Source organism: Oncorhynchus mykiss, chromosome 24 (assembly GCF_013265735.2).
Source record: "Oncorhynchus mykiss isolate Arlee chromosome 24, USDA_OmykA_1.1, whole genome shotgun sequence".
In the NCBI taxonomy this organism is placed as follows: Eukaryota; Metazoa; Chordata; class Actinopteri; order Salmoniformes; family Salmonidae; genus Oncorhynchus; species Oncorhynchus mykiss.
The window spans coordinates 17,961,946-17,985,165 of NC_048588.1; the positions used below are offsets into that span (position 1 = coordinate 17,961,946).

At 41.4% G+C, this 23,220-nt stretch overlaps 1 protein-coding gene across 1 annotated transcript; it reads right to left on the bottom strand.

The window, feature by feature from the left end:
* Positions 1 to 1,312: 1,312 nt before the first annotated feature.
* On the bottom strand, positions 1,313 to 11,245 carry LOC110503905 (14-3-3 protein gamma-2-like). The gene is made up of 2 exons (XM_021582536.2): positions 10,969 to 11,245; positions 1,313 to 5,471 (listed from the first exon to the last, which is right to left on the bottom strand). The coding sequence occupies exons 1-2, from the start codon at positions 11,053 to 11,055 to the stop codon at positions 4,812 to 4,814; spliced, it is 747 nt and encodes a 248-aa protein (XP_021438211.1). The 5' UTR covers positions 11,056 to 11,245; the 3' UTR covers positions 1,313 to 4,811.
* Between the last annotated feature and the right edge of the window lie 11,975 nt (positions 11,246 to 23,220).

Consider the following 23,220-nt stretch of genomic DNA (forward strand, 5'->3'; position numbering starts at 1 on the left):
TGAACAGTGCAGCAAGGAACTGGGGCTAATAACGGGAGGCTTATTATAGCCCTAGCAACAGGAACGGGATTGGTGGCTGCGCAGGGTGAGCCTATCAGTTATTGGCTGGCAACGGAGACAGATCCAAGCACAGAAATTAATCTCATGAAAGCTTCAGTACAGCAGGCTGCAGTAAGAGACTGCAGTATAGTGTTGGGGGATCGAACAACTTGCCACTTCAGCTTATCAGTCAGTTTGGGGTGCAGTTTCCGTATTGGAATAAACAGATGTGCATGAATAATTGGCGTGTGTGAAAGAGAAACTACTGTCAGGGAATGGCAAATAGTATTGGCTTATAGCATCCACATGACATAGATTTATTGTCATGTAAATTAAATATAGGTGTTGAGTAAAGAATACTATATTTCACCCATAGGAAGAGAGTACAGTATACGTGGTCTCTATTGTTATAGCCTAGAAGTATGCTTTGATCCATATTGTGATGTTGTAGATGATGATGAGCAAAGCACCTTATCTCTCTCTCACACACACATACACATGCACACACACACAGTTTCTACCGACACCTACAAACATGTTTGAACTTTAATCTCTGACCCAGCATCTTTGACCCAGAACATGAACAGCACATGAGTGTTTCAAATAAGAGCACAGTGTCCCAAATGAGTTTCTCTGTCACACTGTCTATGGTGCACTAAACTCCTTTTTAAAATGTCTATGGTGCACTAAACTCTCTAAATGTCTATGAGTAAAATACTGGAGGGGACAGGGAACATTGTAGCACCAAGTAAAATACTGGAGAGGATAGGAAACATTGTAACACTGAGTAAAATAATGGAGAGGACAGGAAATATTGTAGCACTGAGTAAAATACTGGAGAGGACAGGAAACATTGTAACACTGAGTAAAATAATGGAGAGAACAGGAAATATTGTAGCACTGAGTAAAATACTGGAGAGGACAGGAAACATTGTAGCACCGATTAAAATACTGGAGAGGACAGGAAATATTGTAGCACTGAGTAAAATACTGGAGAGGACAGGAAATATTGTAGCACTGAGTAAAATACTGGAGAGGACAGGAAATATTGTAGCACTGGATTCATAGGATGAAGTATGGTGAATGAACTGGTATGACACTAATAAATAAATAAAATCTATATACTGACAAACTACTAACTTGAATGAGCAACAGATAGCAACGAAGTTTCTTAATAACATCCTCCATTTTTATGGTAGTCGATTTGTTGACAAGATTATGTGCCTACAGTCTACATGTTTTCTGTTGTATAGCCATGGTCCCAAGCCTTTACTTGATTCAATGGAAGTTTAATTTAATTTCAGAGAAAAGAGAGCATACATGTTACAGTGGTGTTCTGCCTGAACTTACAGACACAAGGATCTGAATGAACAAATTGAAAATAAAATAAAAACACAAACAAAACATGTACTTAATGAATGAACCATCCCTTCTGATGTGTCCAAAAATCTACACCAAGCAAATTAAAGTTTATTTCAGAGGAAAAGCAATCTGAATTGTTAACTCTCACCATCTACGTTGACATACAGAGAGAAAAGTAACATACAGGGTTCCAAAGTGGCCTTGTATACCAGAAGGGACTATGTAAATTAATGAAGTACCAGGTTTAATTACATGTGTTAACTGTACTTACTAAATGACATGTGTTAACCGTTCTTAGATTAGCATGGCAAAAATGGAAGGTATAACACTGTCTCTCTGTTGATGGCACTAGATGAATGGCATAAAGTAACACCCTAGGTTTATGAATATAAATATCTAAATCGGACACACCTCAAGGTGTTTGGGTTTGCCAGGGCAGATAATGGCCAGATAATAAATTGCTGAGTTTTGGCCAATTATGATCAAGATTATAAATCTAATAAAATCTAGAACATAGCAGCAAAATGGAAAACAAGATCCTCAGCAATATCTATTCGGATACATGGTTAGCTCAGAGGATGTGCGATGTACAATGAGTTAAAGAATAAATGGCGTCCCAAATGGCACCCTATAGGCACCTATAGGCACCCTATAGTGCACTACTTTTGACCAAGACCCCATAGGGCTCTGGTCAAAAGTAGTGCACTATATAGGGAAGAGGGTGGCATTTGGGACACTGTTAAAGTCCTAGATCATTTAGATCTGTTCTTTTGTCCTCGTGGGAATCATTCAGTTGGGACATTCAACCCTCGGTGGTAAATCATGTTAACAGTGTATGACAAATGACTCTCCCTGTCTGCTTCAACCTGAAGTCCTAATAGCCAGCTATTATTTGACTAGCTTTTGCATTATATTGCATGAGCATAAATGTGCATTCACTGCACTGGAGTCATGCAAGTTTGTGTGGATCTAAAAGCATAAGTGGGTTTTTATTGTGTTGTTATAATTCTCTTTTTCCATATATGGTTATGGAGGATGCCTATGGAGTATGCTGAATCAACTATTTCAAGAATAGCATACTAGCAGCACACACGAGGTTACAACAAAACACAAACGTTGACTTAGTGACATTACAACAATACACCAGACTGCCATGGAAATGGTGCATTTATAAATTGTCATATAGTTTTTTTAAATTAGAATCATAGTTCTCGTTTCTTGTGCAACTGCTACATAATGACTCACATTCAAGATATTCGTCACTCAAACAGCTAAAAGGTATAAAAACAAACCAAAAAAATGTATACTGTCAGAAATATATTGTGGTCCATGTGGTGAATTCATAACAGAAACAGATTCTGAAAACTTCACCATTGTTCAAACTGGTTAATAACATGACAAAATAAGTCATCAAATAGTTCAAAGAACAAAGTATTTGTTTTACAAAGCCATTATTATAATTTAATGTGACAAAGCCATTATTATAATTTAATGTGACAAAGCCATTATTATAATTTAACATGACAAAGCCATTATTATAATTTAATGTGACAAAGCAATTATTATAATTTAACATGACAAACACCAGTTGGTAAGATTAAGCAATCACCGGTGTGTTTTTCCCCTTCCATTAACAAATTAAATACATATTGCATGTCACTATAGCAATGCTCATAACATGTCCATTTTTACGATCAACATTTTGATATAGCAAAAAAAATAAAAATATGAATAAGTTATAAATAAGAAATAATCAGACAAAGCCTATGTTTTCTCAATCATATGAATACTTAACACCCACAGTATAAGTTAATAAAGTCAAGCTACTGTATGTTTAAATACTTCACCAGCATGCACAATACTGAATAATCGATATTATTGTAGTAATCATCTTACACTGAAGAAACAGTGTAGTAGGCAAGTGCATTTAATAAAACAAACACAGAAGTAAACCACAAACTCCGCAGCTGCTTTAACATAATGACTCAGTTTTAAACTGTCTCTGCCTTTAGATAGACTCTATTGGAGGTTAAGCCATGGTTCCAGTATCATATTTAGAGCTGTCAGAGGACAGTCACATTAGATTTAATGCCAAATATACCTAAAACTAGAAGTCATGTGAAAGAGTAAATTGATAACAGTATTTTATCCTTTACAATAAACATCAAACATTTTAACCAAACATCTGCATTTGACTTTTTCTAGTTGATTTGGTCAGATTAATACTATTAGCATTTTCTTGGCTGTCCTGCACTCCCTTCAAGAGTGAGTGATATAACTTAAAGGGCAACTCCGCAACTTTTCAAACCTCATATTCATCATCTCCAGCACTAAACCAATGTCTACATATGTGAAAATGTATGTTTTGTTGACTTAAAAAAATATATAAAAAAATAGCATTAAAATGTTCTACCTGATGACATCAAAAGTGTCAACATTTTAAAAACTGTGATTTTGAATGAAAAACGAAACACTGCTCTTGATAGTATCACTGATCTTTAATAAGCTTATGTATCGGCCTCACGGCCTTCATCAGAGCTTTTGTGAGGTTTTTTAAAACTAGCACCTTTATGTAGACCTAGCCCCACCCACATCGAAAGGGGTTGGAGGCGAAGGAAAAACAAATAAGTGCTACCAGATACGCATGTCATAAATATTCAAATGAAGTGTGTTATTAAGACGTATTAAACACGCCTGTAAAACCACAATGAGGACAGACCTACCGAGCAAGTTTTCATTGATCATTAGGTACAAAAAAAATAGAGGCATAATTCATGTTCAAATTCACAACAAAAAAAGTGATTTTCAAACACTATGAGATTTGCGGTGACGTGGGGAGCAAGAACCCATCTCTGGCTAGAAATTCTGTGACGTCACAGAATCATTTTTTTAGGACCTTTCTTCTTATCTTTTTAACCACAGATCATAGAAACGCAATGTTTTCACATAAGTAGACACTGGTTTGGTGCTGAGATAATGAATATGAGGTTGAAAAGTGGCTGAGTTGCTAGTACTGGAACCATTGCAAACTATTTGCAAACTTCCCCCCTTCCTCAAGTGTCTGCATCTCTATCATGCATAAACCTAACTAAGCAGCTTCCCTTGGTACGACACCAGTCCCTATGCCAGTGTGAGACTGCCAAACCAATCCAACAACAACCACTTCAGGATTGACTGACATTTCAGTGGTTTTGGCAAATGTCAAAGATAAAATCAAGAAGACGGAGGCCCTTTCAACCATATATATCGATATATATATTAGCCTAAGATGTAACCTCCCCTCACCTTTCTTTTGATTCTTTTATTTTAACACATGGAAAAATAAAGAACTGCTGCGGTAAGATCATCAGCAAAAGCGCCTGCCAAAGCCCACCGGCCCTTCATTATATATCTTTTCTAAGTGTGGTTTATTAATCTTTGTTGCCCTCCCCTCCCTCATCATCCTGCTGGTCACTTGTCCACAGTGTTAAGTTGTCTCGGAGCAGCTGCATGATGAGAGTGGAGTCTTTGTAGGAGTCCTCGTTCAGGGTGTCCAGCTCAGCAATAGCGTCATCGAAGGCGGTCTTGGCCAGATGACAGGCCTGCTCAGGGGCATTCTGGATCTCGTAGTAAAACACAGAGTAGTTGAGAGCCAAGCCGAGGCGGATGGGGTGGGTGGGCTGCATGTGCTCTTTGCTGATCTCATGGGCCTCGTTGTAAGCCTTCTCTGATGACTCAATGACGGTGGCCCTCTTCTCGCCCGTGGCCACCTCAGCCAGGTAGCGGTAGTAGTCGCCTTTCATCTTCAGGTAAAACACCTTGCTCTCGTGCTGCGTCTCGTTGCAGTTCTTGATCAGGTAGTTATCCAGCAGGTTGAGCACGTCCTGACACACAGTCTCTAGCTCCTTCTCAATCTTCTCTCTGTAGGCCCGAACCATCTCAATCTTTTTCTCATTTCCATCTGAAGAGGTCTTCTGCTCGATGCTAGAGATCACCCTCCAAGAGGAACGACGGGCCCCGACCACATTCTTATAGGCCACAGACAGGAGGTTCCTCTCCTCATTAGATAGCGCCTCATTCAGCTCTGTTACCTGGGGAGGGGACAGAGCAGTGGTCATAAATGCACTGTGTAAGACAGCCAATAACCCCCTAGTTTATGCATTCATGAATTTAAACAGTTATTTTTCAACAATATCACGTACAGAAGGTATGGTTTTACATTAAATCATATCAGAGCATGTCACAACCCTATATAGTATCACACCTATCATATCTACTGTACAGTATGATCTGTTAGAATTCAAACTGGATGCACATACAGCACTGCATTAGGAATGAGCAAGATTCAATTAGTTTCCATGGCAATCAGCTCACTTAGTGCACCAGTAGATCAAACTGCCACGTGGACAGCTAATGCTGGCAAGTGGAGAACCAGATTGAAGATAGTGAGAGAGTGGGGGTGGGGGTTGGGACTGGAGAGAGGGCAGAGGGTTGGAGGTAGCTATGTTCCCACAAGGAATCCAGGGGCAGCTGCAGTGTAAGTGTAGACGGTCAGTCGATCATCGCACAGGCAGTTCACGTGTCTCCCTGACCTTCTCCTCTGCTTTAAACTGACCTTTCACCTGTCTAAAACCCTATGTAATGCTGTCACCCTGGACATGCTTTGAACCTACTACTTGACTCTATACGTACAAGGTGGGAGGTAATGTGTTAATCCTGGGAATGTCAAATAGTGTACAGTAAAAAGTACAACTGTTCAGTAACCTTTGAACTTTTAACGTTGTATATCCTGACGACTTGGTCTAAATGCTACACTTCATTCTACTAACCTACAAGGTATTTTAGTGTCTGACTTAAAGACATTGCGTAGCAAGTAACAATAAATATTCTCAAGATTTATTATAATGAACCCACACACAAATGTCACATATACAGTATCTTACCTGGGTCATTCTAACAATTCGGTGCCTTTTGAGATGTGTAACTTGGTGGGAAAAAAGGTTTGATTTCACCTACTTTCAACATTGTCAAAGATCACATGTTTAACATAATAAAATAAACATGTTTTAAAATCTCAAGAGGCTAAATAAAAAAGTCAAATAAAGTAACAGGGTTGACCGTAACACAGCTGACATCTTAAATCAGCCATAAATTCCCTTTTGACAGGGGGAATGGATGTTTGTGTACAACAGGAAGGGTCAATTGAATGCAAGGTTCAAAAAAGTAAATGAAATTGTTAAAAAATTCCTAGTCAGTCTATGGATAACACTGTTGACGTGTTACGCTCCACACACTCAGGTTTCCACCACAAAACACCTGAAAATGGCCAGAAAGAGTAGAACCAGCTCACCTGCTTTACACTATGATTTCACTATTAGATGTTCAATGTTTATTTTTTTATATCTATTTAACTCTGCATTATTGGAAAGGGACCCTTAAGTAAGCATTTCACTATTTGTCACATTCTTCGTAGACAACATATGTAGACTAACAATATTTGATTTGTTTATTTTGATCACATTTTTTTTAAAGGAATAGGATAGACCTTAAAATGAAGGGCAGGATGTTGTTTTTACCTTAAAATGAATCAATAATCACATGAAATAAAGAATAATATTCAGAAATGATCTTTTCAAAACAACAAAATAACTAGGGCTTTACAATAACGATGAAATTCTGGGGTTAAGTAGGTTAAAGTCTTCCTGGAAATCACAGACAGTGCACAGAGGGACATGTCACAATGCTGAATCTTTATTCATGTTAAAAATCTGATTCATTGAATTATTCATGTGGTCTATATTAAAGGGCATTTCATTTAATATAACTTGCTTTTAAAATGCAATATTTGCGCAACATTTATAGTTAAAATATCAAAGGGATGCAAATGACACACGTTATGGAACAACCCCCATATGTGTGTTGAATCACATTAAGAGCAACTGAAAAGACCGGAGACGATCAATATCACTTCCAATCCACTTCCAGATAACCTTACATTGATAAAACACACGTATTTATAGCCACCTAAATCAATATCTGCAAAAATAATTAGATTATCTAGATTAGAACTATAGAGAGGGAAGATGCTGACAGCAAAAGGCTACAGAGGAAATGTAGCTTAATGGGTGGCCCATTCAAAGTGCTCTCTCTCATTGACGTTGCTCCTTTCTGGTGAGCTGATGTGACATTACCCTCCCAGCCTGATAGAGGAGCATAAAGAATGCGGCTGATAGGTGACATCACAGCCATCGTGTGCATGGATGACAGAATATTTCTAAACAGGCCTTTTTCCTTCCCAGCTTGAAATGCAAGAACATACAATTCACAGCTCAAATGCCATGGCATTACTAAGCAAATTTGAAATGACTAATTGTTAGTCCATCTGATTGTAATGGATCCGTAAGAAACCTAATGGACAGAGGGTGCAAAAGACCACAAGTGATGTTGGAAAAGCCCATCATATGCATTTCTTGTCAGTGAATCATTGTACCAAAATGCTGATATCAGTGAATATAACTGAAGAGAGGCAGCCTACCATACTGATCTGAATACCTAATTGCCAAGCTGAACAATTATTGATGGGCTGGGTAAAAATCTGTCACGACTATCCTGAACACATTATGCTACTGTAAATACATGACATAATAAAAATAAAGAAATGTCTTCAATGACATTCGATGCATTCACTGACAAAGCAGCACTGGAACCAATGCAAACATGTATGCAGGATAATATTGTACTGTACAAGGTGAGATCTGAACATAAAAGTATACTTCTCATTGCTTTTTCCTGCCATCAAGAGAACCCTGGCTGCAGTGGCAAGGGATTTCCCATTGGAGAGGGGAACGAGTACACACCACTACACTGCCAAAGGCCCTGTTCTGACTGCATGCACTGACACAGCAGATTGCTTAAAGGGAAAGGAATCCTACAGGCCGACATCACTAAAATGCTATCGCTTGCAACAAGAAATCTGCAGGGGAAAGATATCTAAATTATGCAGGCGATGAGACAAAGTATTACTAGAAAGTAATAAATGGTTAAGATTTAATTTCATTATGAGAAAAAGTTGTTGAGTACCGTTTTAATACTAAGGCTAGGCTACATAATGATTGGAGGATACTGGGCATATAGGTTTAGGGCCTAATGACAATGCATTTTCACACTGTGAGACCTGTATCAATAAACCAAACAACAACCTAAATTTCATTAAAATTGCTTTAAAGAACACACAACTCAACCATATCCAGACATACAGTATGTCTAGAGGCTACTGCACACGTTGACATTGACACACAATGTGACATACAGGTGCATTGCAGAATGATAATGTAGCTCAACAACTGAACGCAAAAGGATCAATATCCAATCTGATCATTGACTCACTGCAATATGACAAAATACAGAACATTCTAAAGAGAATTATGCTGCCTCATACATTTGTTTTGTGTAAAGAGCTGGAAACTGAATACCATGTATGCAGGAATAGATCCTCATCCAGAGAACATCTGTAGCCTATATGAACAGATATACAGTACCAGTCAAAAGTTTGGACACACCTACTTATTCAAGGGGTTTTCTGTATTTTTACTACTTATTGGCTGCTTTTCCTTCACTCTGCAGTCCAACTCATCCCAAGCCATCTCAATTGGGTTGAGGTCAGGTGATTATGGAGGCCAGGTCATCTGATGCAGCACTCCATAACTCTCCTTCTTTCACTGCCTGGAGGTGTGTTTTGGGTCATTGTTCTGTTGAAAAGCAAATGATAGTGGGACTAAGTGCAAACCAGATGGGTGCAGAATGCTGTGGTAGCCATGCTGGTTAAGTGTGCCTTGAATTCTTAATAAATCACCAGCAAAGCACCCCCACACCTCCATGCATCACGGTTGGAACCACACATGCGGAGATCATCCGTTCACCTACTCTGCGTCTCAGAAAGACACGGCGGTTGGAACCAAAAATCTCAAATTTGAACCCAACAGACCAAAGGACAGATTTCCACCGGTCTAATGTCCATTGCTCATGTTAATTGGCTCAAGCAAGTCTCTTCTTCTTAGTGATCTCCTTTAGTAGCGGTTTCTTTGCAACAATTGGACCATGAAGGCCTGATTCACACAGTCTCCTCTGAACAGTTGATGTTGAGATGTGTGTTACGTGAACTCTGTGAAGCATTTATTTGGGCTGAAATTTCTGAGGCGGGTAACTCTAATGAACGTATCCTCTGCAGCAGAGGTAACTCTGGGTCTTCCATTCCTGTGACGGTCCTCATGACAGCCAGTTTCATCATAGCGTTTGATGGTTTTTGCGACAGCACTTGAAGAAACTTTCAAAGCTCTTGAAATATTCCGGATTGACTGACCTTCATTTCTTAAAGTAATGATGGACTGTCGTTTCTCTTTGCTTATTTGAGTGTTTTTTGCCATAATATGGACTTGGTCTTTTAGCAAATCTTCTGTATACAACCCATACCTTGTCACAACACAACTGATTGGTTCAAACACATTAAGAAGGAAAGAAATTCAACAAATGAACTTTTAACAAGGCACACCTGTTTATTGAAATGTATTCCAAGTGACTACCTCATGAAGCTGGTTGAGAGAATGCCAAGAGTGTGCAAAGCTGTCATCAAGGCAAAGGGTGGCTGCTTTGAATAATCTCAAATATATGCATTTGTTTAACACTTTTTTGGTTACTACATGATTCCATGTAGAAAATAGTACAAATAAAGAAAAGCCCTGGAATGAGTAGGTGTGTCCAAAATGTTGACTGGTACTGTATGTATGTATGTATGTATGTATGTATGTATGTATGTATGTGAATCAATAGAGGACACATTTAATTTACAAAAATGTATTTAAAATATGACTATTATTACTAGGCTATTATTTAATTAAATCTAGATATTACAGGAAGAACCAATCAATATTTGAGCAACCTCACGTGGCAATATCCTAAAGACCAAATTCTAAACGATCTGAATGTAATAAATCACATAGGGATATTAAATCCCACTGGGCATACACTGGTTGAATCAAAGTTGTTTCTACGTAATTTCTATGAAATTATGTTAAAACCAACGTGGAATAGACGTTGAATCGACGTCTGTGCCCAGTGGCATAGAACATTTATCAAATGTTGTAATGTGAGGGTCACGTTTGACAGAGAAATCAATGTTCTTTGGTGCCTCCGAATACATTTCGTGGTAATATTACTCCACTGTATTTATTTTAAAGGCACGAGACAGGCACCGCCCAAGCACTGCCCAAGGAGCATTCGATAGCAAATATTGATTGCCTTTCTTGAATGTTTGAGCTCCAAATTTTGGCTATTTTATTCGTTATAAATAAACAGAGATCGAGCCCTATGAAACAGACGTGATATTCTGAATGGTCTAGGCTAGTATTGGTGCATCTCTATACACATTACATCCATGAAAAATCTCCAGGAATGCAATCAAATATCTAAATAGAGAATTCATATTTATTAGAATTACATTGAGAGAATTCAATGTTTCATTGAACACCATATCACATACCTTATTCATACAGTAGTCAATTCACATGCAATGATTTTGGAGGAGAGACTTACCGATTTCATGGCAGCTGCCATATCATCATACCTTTCAGCCTGTTCAGCCAGCCTGGCTTTCTGCACCAGCTGCTCGCGATCAACCATTTTAATATTTAGTTAGTGTGAACGTTATTCTATAGGTTTTGGGATGAAATTATATGTGTACTACTCGCAATGCTGTGAAACTCTATGTGAACCTAGGCTGCAGCTGTTCGGTGCAGTCTGTGCTAGTGCGGACGGGACACCCTTTCTCGTTCCTCACACTTTCCCCTGACTGCGTCATCACTCAGAAAGGTGGGTGTCTTGCTACTGATGAAACAGTCCTTATATGGGAATCCAGAGGTCCTGCATATGTGGGATGAGAGCGAATCAGATTTCCTGTTTCATTCCCACTAGGCAAGCAATGGCTATGTGGGAAAATGAGTCCAATAGGTATCCTTAGTGACTCTAAACCTAACCCTTACCCTAACCCATAACCCTAAGTCTAACCTTAACTTCATGTCCACACCCCGGCTCAACCATAACCTCATCCATAACCATAACCCTAGCTTCAATTCCACACCCCAGCTCAACCTTACCTCTACCTGACACCGGTCACTGAACTAACCAATCACAGTTACCAACGCAAAGGGTGACCTCTCCTGGCAAGATAAGCTTAATACAACTATTTATCATATGCTAGTGCCACAACTTGATTGTGCTGCCTGTTTCCTCTGATAAAATCAGATTCTATCCTTGTAACCCAACTGGAAGTCTTGCCAAACATTTTTGAAAGGTCATATATCCTTATTCATATTCAATGGGTATTGGAAGTCCCAAATGGGACCTATTTCCCTATATAGTGGTCCGTTTTGGACACCAAGTAGTGCACTATATCACACACAATGTCAGTGCATTAAAATCAAGTTTATGCAGGGAGATGGAGTGATGGAGAAGGGACCTCCTGTTTTCTGTACATTTAGTCCAGTAGCACCAATCCAATGAGTCATTCAGAACCCCCTCTGCTGATACAGCATGGTATTACATCATGACTCAGTGCAAATGATGGATGAATCATCACAGCCTGTGCAAACTCATTGCATTTGAGAATCACTAAGGGGTGAATCCTAACTTCCCATTGACATTAATGCATGACTAAGTGAAAATTCAACCTAAGTGGAAGTTTAGTATTCACCCCCAAACATGACGTATTTTGACTTTTTTGACATAGTTTCAGAGCACTGTAGGTGCAGGTAGTATATGTTTGTCAGTCACACAAGTCTCAATATTAGCTGGAAAGCAGTCCTGCTTTTTTCTAAGTGATAGGAGCATGAAAAAGGTATGAGCATGGATCAGAAAACCAGTCAGTATCTGGTGTGACCACCATATGCCTCCTGCCTCTCCTTCGCATAGATGTTGATCAGGCAGTTGATTGTGGCCTGTGGAATGTTGTCCCACTCCTCTTCAATGGCTGTGAAAAGTTTCTGGGCAGAATGGCGAACATGCATTCTGCAGAATTAGCATAATAAAATAATCCCCATAAAAACATGTCTGTTTAAGATAGACATATCTGTTTATTTGCATGGGCTGTGTATATGACCCCTCTAAGGTATCCCCTTTCCCGTTTCTTTCCCTTCTATGGGCTAATAGCAGTAAAGCCAAATTCAATGTTTCATCAAATCATTTTTGTCTGTATATTTTTTTATACTTAAAGGGATCCTTAAATTCAAAATCAAATACACACAACAAAAACATAAATGCAACATGAAACAATTTAAATGATTTCAGTGAGCTACAGTTCATATAAGGAAATCAGTCAATTGAATGGAATTCATTAGGCCCTAATCCATGGATTTCACATGACTGGGAATACAGATATGCATCTGTTGGTTACAGATACCTTAAAAAAGGTATGAGCATGGATCAGAAAACCAGTCAGTATCTGGTGTGACCACCCTTTGCCTCATGCCTCTCCTTCGCATAGAGTTGATCAGGCAGTTGATTGTGGCTTGTGGAATGTTGTCCCACTCCTCTTCAATGGCTGTGAAAAGTTTCTGGATTTTGTAGGAACTGGAACACGCTGTCGTACACGTCAAACCAGAGCATCCCAAACATGCTCAATGGGTGACATGTCTGGTGAGTATGCAAGCCATGGAAGAACTGGGACATTTTCAGCTTCCAGGAATTATGTACAAATCCTTGCGACGTGGGGCCGTTTTGGTAATGAATATAGGCTACAAGATAGGGTAATTCACATATTAAAAACAGCCTATGTGAATGCACCCGTACACACAGCTGTTTTAACAAAATAATGCAAAAGCTAAAAGTAGTAGCCTAGTTATTTATGCATGCAAACAAGTACTGAAAAGCAGTTTGGCTTACACTCTAAATATTAGGGGTTCAACAATGGTTCTTCTAAGATCCTCAAAATTCTTTGAAGAACCTTGGGGGGGCACTGAAAATGCCCCCCAAAAGGTTCTTCTAAGACCCCCATAGGAGGTGGGGTTCATCGAGGAACCTCCTTAGTTGTTAGGAATTTTATGAATAATAACTAAACAATATCCACATTTTAAATAGAACTATAACTAATTACGCTCTACTCTGTTTTATTATATCTGATTAATAAAATTAATTCATAAGGAAGGGATTGTGTAGATGAAACAGTGGGTAATTAAACATAATAAATACCATTCCAGCTAGGTTGGGGAGGACTGGATTGTGGGTTTTAAGTAAGCAGAAAGGATCGTTAACCTATGGTTGAACCGACTCATCTTAGCTCTGGGATGTTTAGATAAGGCAGTGTGTGTTTTCCTAGGTTTTACATTATCTGGAGCTGTCTGCTGAATAGTGATAGATGAAGACTTCAGAAGTTTAATCTTGATTTAACTGTGTGTCTGGAGTGAGCGAGCAAGGGGGTTGGAATGAAATTTTAAACCTGTTGGGTCCTGGTCAATAGGAGGAAGGACATTTTATAACCTATGACGTCATATTTTGTAAATAAACTGTTGTTCGTGGTTTCATGGCAGCGAGCTCCGAGAATAAATACTATTATCTAATTTTGAAAAGACTGGTCTCTGTCTATTTTATGCAAATAGGAATCTTACAAATTCTTATAAAATAGACTGAGTGATTTAATTAATGTACAATTATAGGAATTATGAAATTCCAATGACATTAGTTGATGGGGATTCTTTCAGGAAACTAACTGTCACGCCCTGACCATAGTAAGCTGTTTATTCTCTGTGTTGGTTGGGGCGTGAAAGTGACTAGGGTGGGTCATCTAGGGTTTTTGTATGTCTATGTTGGCCTGATATGGTTCCCATTCAGAGACAGCTGTTTATCGTTGTCTCTGATTGGGGATCATATTTAGGTAGCCATTTACTCATTTGTGTTTGTGGGATCTTGTCTACATTTAGTTGCCTGAGTGCACACCAGTAGCTTCACGTTTTGTTTGTGCTTTTTTGTTTTGCTGAGTTTCGGTTTATAAAAAATATGTGGAACTCTACTCATGCTGCGCCTTGGTCTACTCATTACGAAGATCCCACCAAAAATGGACCAAGCAGCGTGTACAGGAGGAGTGGACTTGGCAAAGGACCCTGGACGCAGGCCGGGGAGTATCGCTGTCCGAAGGAGGAGATTGAGGCAGCGAAAGCGGAACGGCGACGTTATGAGGAGTTATACCAACAAAGCAAGTACGAGAGGCAGCCCCCCAAAATGTATTCACAGCCCGGTGCGCTCTGTTCCAGATTCCCGCAGTTGCCGTGCTAGTGTGGGCATTCAGCCAGGACAGATTGTGCCGGCTCAGCGCTCCTGGTCTCCAGTACGTCTCCTCGGTCCAGGATATCCTGCGCCGATTCTACGCACTGTGTCACCAGTGCGCCTTCACAGCCCAGTACGTCCTGTGCCAGCTTCCCGCACTTGCCAGGCTGGAGTGAGCATCCAGTCATGAAGGGTTGTGCCAGCTCTGCGCTCTAGACCTCCAGTGCGACTCCACAGTCCTGTACGTCCTGTGCCTCCTCCCCGCACTCGCCCTGAGGTGCATGTCATCAGCCCGGTACCACCTGTACCGGTCCCATGCATCAGGCCTTCAGTGCGCCTCCACAGTCCAGTACGTCCTGTGCCTCTTCCCCGTACTCGCCCTGAGGTGCATGTCATCAGCCTGGTACCACCTATGCCGGCACCACGCATCAGGCATCCAGTGCGCCTCCACAGTCCAGAGCCTCCGGCGACAGTTCCCAGTCCAGAGCTTCCGGCGACGGTCCACAGTCCAGAGCCTCCAACGACTGTCCACAGTCCGGAGCCTCCAACGACGGTCCGTGGTTCGGAACCACCAGCGACGGTCCAGAACCACCAGCGGCGGTCCGCGGTCCGGAGCCACCAGCGACGGTCGGCGGTCCGGAGCCACCAGTGACAATCTACGGTCCGGTTCCTCCAGCGACGACACACGGTCCGGTTCCTCCTGCGACGATCCCCGCACCAGAGCCACCATGGAGGAAGATGTCGGATCTGCGAGCGGAGTGGGTACTTCGTCCCACACCGGAACTGCCCCCTACGGTACATGCTCACCCGGAACCTCCCCTATTGAGTCAGGTTTTGCGGTCGGAGTCCGCACCTTTGAGGGGGGGGGAGGACTGTCGAGCCCTGACCATATTAAGCTGCTTATTCTCTGTGTTGGTTGGGGTGTGATAGTGACTAGGGGGTGTCATCTAGAGTTTTTGTATGTATATGTTGGCCTGATATGATTCCCAATCCGAGACAGCTGTTTATCGTTGTCTCTGATTGGGGATCATATTTAAGTACCATTTACTCATTTGTGTTTGTGGGATCTTGTTGACATTTAGTTGCCTGAGTGCACACCAGTAGCTTCACGTTTCGTTTGTGCTTGTTTGTTTTGTTTTACTGAATTTCGGTTTATTTAAAATATGTGGAACTCTACTCATGCTGCGCCTTGGTCTACTCATTACGACGAACGTGACACTAACTGCCCAACTGAAACATTTGGATTTGAATATGAAAGGACAGCAGGTGCAGGCACTTAACTGAAACTTGTAATAAAGATCTCCTCAATTTAAGATAAGGTTTGTCTCTTGTATGATTACATATTTTTTTACTTTACCTTTATTTAACTAGGCAAGTTAGTTAAATGACGGCCTACCCCGGGCGATGATACAGCCTGGAATCAAACCAGGGGCTGTAGTGACGCCTCTTGCACTGAGATGCAGTGTCTTAGACCGCTGCACCACATGGGAGCCCACTTGGGGGCCCCATGTGTTACATCTGCTTCTGCCACGCCCTATACTGCTCATCCTGTGTCTCCTTGACCTGCCGCCACTCCCCAGTGCTCTCTCCCGCTCTGTGGGTGTATGTGATTGTGTGAGTGGAGACAGGTGTGCTGGAGTCAGAGCAGATCCCCACCAGTTGCAACCTGTTCCATAATCAAGACATCTACAAATACTCAGCCCTGCCACTTCCATGCTGCCAGATCGTAGCCTCTGATCAGTCAGTCTGTGTTTTAGTCATTGGCTCATGCATATATCCTGTTTTCATGTTGTGCCTGTTTTCCCATGCCTGACACTGTTTTCTCTCCGCTACAGTTCAGTCCGCTATGACTCTGGTCACTATCTCCAGTCCCACGTCTCGTCAATCCTGCCACCTTGCCCAGAACCCCCACTCCACTGTTTCCTTGGATTCCGCTCTGGACCTGCTTACCCAGCCCCAACTCCCCTTGATCCAGCCTCAGAACCTAGACTCCTGCAACCCGCCCAAGCTTCCCCTGGCCTGCAGCCCATCTTTCCCCTGCTTTTCAATAAATACCTTACCCCAATCTCCTGGTCTGTCTGCTCTTGTGTTCACCTGCTCCGCGTAACACCATGAACTAAATAGATAGTATCATCATAAATAAATATCAATCTTAACATGTTTAGGCAAATCTTTCTAAAAACAGAAAATGGACACAATTCAATAGAAATCAATCAACAAAGAGTTAAGAATATGTACTGTAGGCTATAAGAATATGTTGAAGGCTAGCTGTATTGGGTGCAGATGACTGAACTGCACCCATTTGTGTCTGTGTCTGCAGGTATACAGACAAGGAGGCATACAAAGGTATGTCAATTGGTTTGGTATGTTACATTTACCATCCTCCTCCCTTCCCTTGTCAATGAATATCCCATAGGCCTCTACATTATGGACAAGGTATGTGTATGAAAACCATTATCAAAAGAGTTTTTTTTTTCATTCACATTTACCACAAAACAAGGTATGAATACTGTTGTGCATGTTTTGTTAATCATCTGTATAATTACTATTTTTGGGGGGGATTCACAGACTTCCCTCTCCCCACACCTCTGAATATAACAGGAAACCTGTTCGATCACCATGCACTGCAAAATCATTCTGGCTATGGATACAGAGAACATCAACGTCAACACTCCAGAGGATATACCCAATGGACTTGGGGCTCTGCTGGGAGCTTACCTCATATTAGTTTTTTTTATTCTGCTTTGCCACTAAAATCATAAACACTGAGAACTAAAATATTGTGTTACTGTGTATTGTTAGTATTATTAATAATAACAGGGAAGGGGGGTAGTAAAAAAATTACTTTTTGGGGTTCCCCCACAGTTTCAATTTGAAGAACCCCTAAAGGAAACTCCAGGACACTTTTCTTTTAGAGTGTAGAATACCAACATCACTGTGAATGTAAACAAATGAATGCAAACGGAACAAAACATCAGTACCAAGAGGCCTAGTAAACAAAATGTCAGATCAATATGAAACAATCTATATTTAGGTTAGTTACATTAACAGTAAACAAATGCAGTAAACAAAAGGCAAATGGAGATCCAAATAACCAAAACATAGCCTACAGCCTATTGCAGTGAGATGCCATGACCAGCTGTCTAGCAAAACAAATAGGCCTATAGGCCCACTTCAAACATGGAAAACCATACTGCTCATGAGTATAGCAACACGTGATATGACACAATATACTCCTGTGGATTAAATTCCACCAACGTAACCAGTTAAGCAATTCCAGCCTACCGTACACACATTTCCAATATGTACAGTTCCATTTACAACCACGAAAACCAATAGGCTACCACGAAAATCCTAATAGAATGTATTTCTAAATCAAATCAAATTAAATTGTATTTGTTACATACACATGGTTAGCAGATGTAAATGCGAGTGTAGCGAAATGCTTGTGCTTTTAGTTCCGACGATGCAGTAATATCGAACAAGTAATCTAACCTAACAATTTCACAACAACTACCTTATACACAAAAGTGTAAAGGAATGAATAAGAATATGTACATAAAAATATATGAATGAGCGATGGTCGAACGGCATAGGCAAGATGCAGTAGATGGTTTAGAGTACAGTATATACATATGAGATGAGTAATGTAGGGTATGTAAACATTATATAAAGTAACATTGTTTAAAGTGGCTAGTTACACATTTATTACATCAATTTTCATTATTAAAGTGGCTAGAGATGAATCAGTATGTTGGCAGCAGCCACTCAATGTTAGTGATGGCTGTTTAACTGTCTGATGGCCTTGAGATAGAAGCTGTTTTTCAGTCTCTCGGTCCCCGCTTTGATGCACCTGTACTGACCTCGCCTTCTGGATGATAACGGGGTGAACAGGAAGTGGCTCAGGAGGTTGTTGTCCTTGATGATCTTTTTGGCCTTCCTGTGACATCGGGTGGTGTAGGTGTCCTGGAGGGCAGGTAGTTTTCCCCCGGTGATGCGTTGTGCAAACCTCACTACCCTCTGGAGAGCCTTACGGTCGTGAGCGGAGCAGTTGCCGTACCAGGCGGTGATACAGCCCGACAGGATGCTCTCGATTGTGCATCTGTAAAAGTTTGCGCTGCTGCGCCTTCTTCACCACGCTATCTGTATGGGTGGACCATTTCAGTTTGTCCGTGATGTGTACGCCGAGGAACTTAAAACTTTCCACCTTCTCCACTACTGTCCCGTCGATGTGGATAGGGGGCTGCTCCCTCTGCTGTTCACTGAAGTCCACAATCATCTCCTTAGTTTTGTTGACATTGAGTGTGAGGTTATTTTCCTGACACCACACTCCGAGGGCCCTCACCTCCTCCCTCTAGGCCGTCTCGTCGTTGTTGGTAGTCAAGCAAGGTGATATGGTCCTTGACTAGTCTCTCAAAGCACTTCATGATGATGGAAGTGAGTGCTATGGGGCGATAGTCATTTAGCTCAGTTACCTTCGCTTTCTTGGGAACAGGAACAATGGTGGCCCTCTTGAAGCACATGGGAACAGCAGACTGGGATAAGGTTTGATTGAATATGTCCGTAAACACACCAGCCAGCCGGTCTGCGCATGCTCTGAGGACGCGGCTGAGGATGCCGTCTGGGCCGACAGCCTTGCAAGGGTTAACATGTTTAAATGTTTTACTCACGTTGGCTGCAGTGAAGGAGAGCCCGCAGGTTTTGGTAGCGGGCCATGTCAGTGGCACTGTGTTGTCCTCAAAGCGAGCAAAGAAGTTGTTTAGTTTGCCTGGGAGCAAGACATCGTGGTCCGCGACGGGGCTGGTTTTCCTTTTGTAGTCCGTGATTGACTGTAGACCCTGCCACATACCTCTCGTGTCTGAGCCATTGAATTGCGACTCTACTTTGTCTCTATACTGACGCTTAGCTTGTTTGATTGCCTTGTGGAGGGAATAGCTACACTGTTTGTATTCGGTCATGTTTCCGGGTCACCTTGCCCTGATTAAAAGCAGTGGTTCGCGCTTTCAGTTTTGCGCAAATGCTGCCATCAATCCACGGTTTCTGGTTGGGGAATGTTTTAATAGACGCTGTGGGTACAACATCACCGATGCACTTGCTAATAAACTCACTCACCGAATCAGCATATTTATCAATGTTATTGTCTGATGCTATGCGGAACATATCCCAGTCCACGTGATCGAAGTAATCTTGAAGCGTGGAATCCGATTGGTCGGACCAGCGTTGAACAGACCTGAGCACGGGCATTTCCTTTTTTCATTTCTGACTATAGGCTGGGAGCAACAAAATGGAGTCGTGGTCAGATTTTCCGAAAGGAGGGCGGGGAAGGGCTTTATATGCATCGCGGACGTTAAAATAACAATGATCCAAGGTTTTGCCAGCCCGGGTCGCGCATTCGATATACTGATAAAATTTAGGGAGCCTTGTTTTCAGATTAACCTTGTTAAAATTCCCAGCTACAGTAAATGCAGCCTCGGGATATGTGGTTTCCAATTAGCATTGAGTCAAATTAAGTTCTTTCAGGGCCGTCGATATACACGACTGTGATTATGATTGAAGAGAATTCTCTTGGTAGATAATGTGGTCAGCATTTGATTGTAAGGAATTCTAGGTCAGGTGAACAAAAGGACTTGAGTTCCTGTATATTGTTATGATCACGCCACGTCTCGTTAATCATAAGGCATACACACCCGTCCTTCTTTTTACCAGAGAGATGTTTATTTCTGTCGGCGCGATGCGTGAAGAAGCCAGTTGGCTGTACCGACTCTGATGACGTATCCCGAGTGAGCCATGTTTCTGTGAAACAAAGAACGTAACAATCTCTGATGTCTCTCTGGAAGGCAACCCTTGCTCGGATTTCGTTTACCTTGTTGTCAAGAGACTGAACATTGGCGAGTAGTTCCAAGATCGTCAGGAACAGTAGGAGGTGGAGGGGACTGTGAAGCCATTATCCTGGCGGCACCTGTGGAAGGGTGGGTAGGCTCTGTATGTGGAGCTATCTGGAGCTTGGCAGCATCTTCGCTGCTGGGCTTGGCGGTGGGCTCGGTGGTTTGATGCTGCTGCTCATCACTCTCCTTCTCCTTTTGGCTTTGTTTGGGTACTTTGACAAGGCCAATTTCTGATATCCATCGTGGCAGTGGCAGATTAGCTGGTTTGATCTAGCTAAATAGGCTAAGGCTTAAAACACTAACACTTTTTACAGCTTCTAAGACAATAACTAAAGTCTGTAGTGGTGGGGCGTGAGGTAGAGTTGTGTGAAGCAGCTTCAATGGTAAACTTGACTCTGACCTTATACAGTGGGGAGAACAAGTAGAGCTGAGAGGGGGTTGCTCTCACTGAAGTGAAGCGGGAATTCAGCAACTCTTGGAAGAGAGTGGAAGTTAATAAAAATGCTTCTTTAAGGTTAAAACTACCACATTCTGGCCCTTAACCTTCATCAGGGTTGCGCTGACTCACATAAGGGCTGATGGAGGGATGCTAGGAGTGGATGTGTTTCTGTACACTGATGGACTGAGAATTGCTACACCAGAGGATATTAGGCAATGGGAGCTGGTGACCACCAACCAGGTGTCAAGTCAGGTGTCTCAGGAACCCTGAGACCACCGTCGAGGAGCTCCCTTTTGTGCCAGGACAGATCCTTAAGGTAATGTACTGAGAATACTGTAGTGTAGAATATCAACCTTTGTGTTATAGCTGTTTATACCAGGTGTCTAAACTGTCTATAAAAAATTATTGACAGTTTATAAACAACTTATAAACTCCTTTTGTATACCTTATACCTTGTATACCTTATAGAGTTACTGTACTTCCTATTTTAAAGGGGTAGATATGATCAAACCAAGTTTGAACACGGCTGGGTTAATATGAGGTAGGCAGATTCTAAGCAGTTATATAGTATGTTGGATTTTCTTTTTTATCAGTCCTAGATGCTGGTGTTTCCTGTTTGTTCTCTGTTAATGCGTAGGCCTACTTGATGTGCAAAAGCTGTGGTTTCCTCATTTCCTGTCAACTTTTGCAACTGGTTGATGTTGAACTGATAACTTTCCACTCATGTTCCTTTCTTTTACACATGCACAGTAGAGCTGTATCATTACCAAACAAATCTCAGGAAAACAAAATGGCTGACTCCTGTCTCTGTCACTGCCAGGTGTTTGGAGATGAAGATGATGATGATGATGGTTTCTACCACTGGGAGTCTGGTGGTCTGTCTGGTGCCATGCCTAGTAACATGGTATCTGTGATCCCAGTGGATGATGACTACCTTAAACATCAGCTCATACAGTAGGGTTTCCTGCCTATCGACCACACCTGTACAGGTATCTCTTTCTCTCACTAGCTCTTTCACTCTCTTTCGCACTCTCTGAAATAATTTACATGAGAAACAATCTGAGATTTCTTAATGATGACAAATGACATTGGCGTGCATCCCTAATGCACCCTTTATACACCAGGGCCCTGGTGATAAGTAGTAGACTATATAGGGAATAGGGTGCCATTTGGGATGCATTCCTAGATTATGATCTAATCATTCAGCTCTTGACCTCTGTGTTTCCCATCAGATCCAAGTGAAGAGTCAAGCGTGCTAATGACCTGGTCGTCCGCAGGATGGTGGCCATCTCTGAGTATGACCCTTGGGAAAGTTCCCCCAACATGGACAGCGACATGAGTGTGGAACCTCCACATGGATGTCCAAATCCACTATAACTTTCTTATTTTGGTATTTTGAATTTAGTGAACTCTAGTTATTAGGTAATCACAGTTACAGGGCCTTACTGTGCATATTACAGCTACACCAAATGAACAGTAACTTTTCCCCAAAAACATTTTCTTGTAGGCTGAGTCGTGTGTGTTATGTGATATGGATGAAGATGGATTATATTATGTGAGTGCTGATTAAGTAGTCTTTGGAGAAATTAAACCTTGTTTGCCATTGGTTGTATATCTAAATGATGAGTGCTTTGCCAATGTCTAATCTCCATCCAGGGGGACCTTCATGGGCTGAGAGGTCTGGTGCCATCCAACTACCTGGAACCACTACCATGGAAATAGGATTAACAAGGAACATCGGATACGTGAAATTATGCCAAGAATTGGAATTAGATAAAATGAAAAAATGTACATTTTTTAAAGGATATCTGAAGGGATATGTTTCACTGTGTCAAATATCCAGATTGTCATATTTTTTCTTCTGCATAAATACTTGTGACCACATAAATCTCCTCCATAATTTGTAATGATCATTGGATAGTTTTTTTGTTGTTGCCGTTTGCAGGTCATCATGCACAGTAACGTAGTAGACAGATTTTGCTCTGTCCAAAGAAGTCCTATGAACTACAAACCTCCATCTTCTTTAATAAGATGAAGAACACTTAAACAAACTATACAAAATAACAAAACGAACATGACGCTATGATACAAAAGTGCAAGCACAGGCAACTAGACATAGACAATAACCCACGAAATACCCAAAGAAGATGGCCGCCTAAATATGGTTCCCAATCAGAGACAACGATAAACAGCTGCCTCTAATTGTGA

Coding starts and splice junctions, on each gene's coding strand:
- LOC110503905 (XM_021582536.2), bottom strand. CDS start 11,055: ATGGTTGATCGCGAGCAGCTGGTGCAGAAAGCCAGGCTGGCTGAACAG. Junction 5,472..10,968: donor TGGCAGCTGCCATGAAATCG/GTAAGTCTCTCC, acceptor TCCCCTCCCCAG/GTAACAGAGCTGAATGAGGC.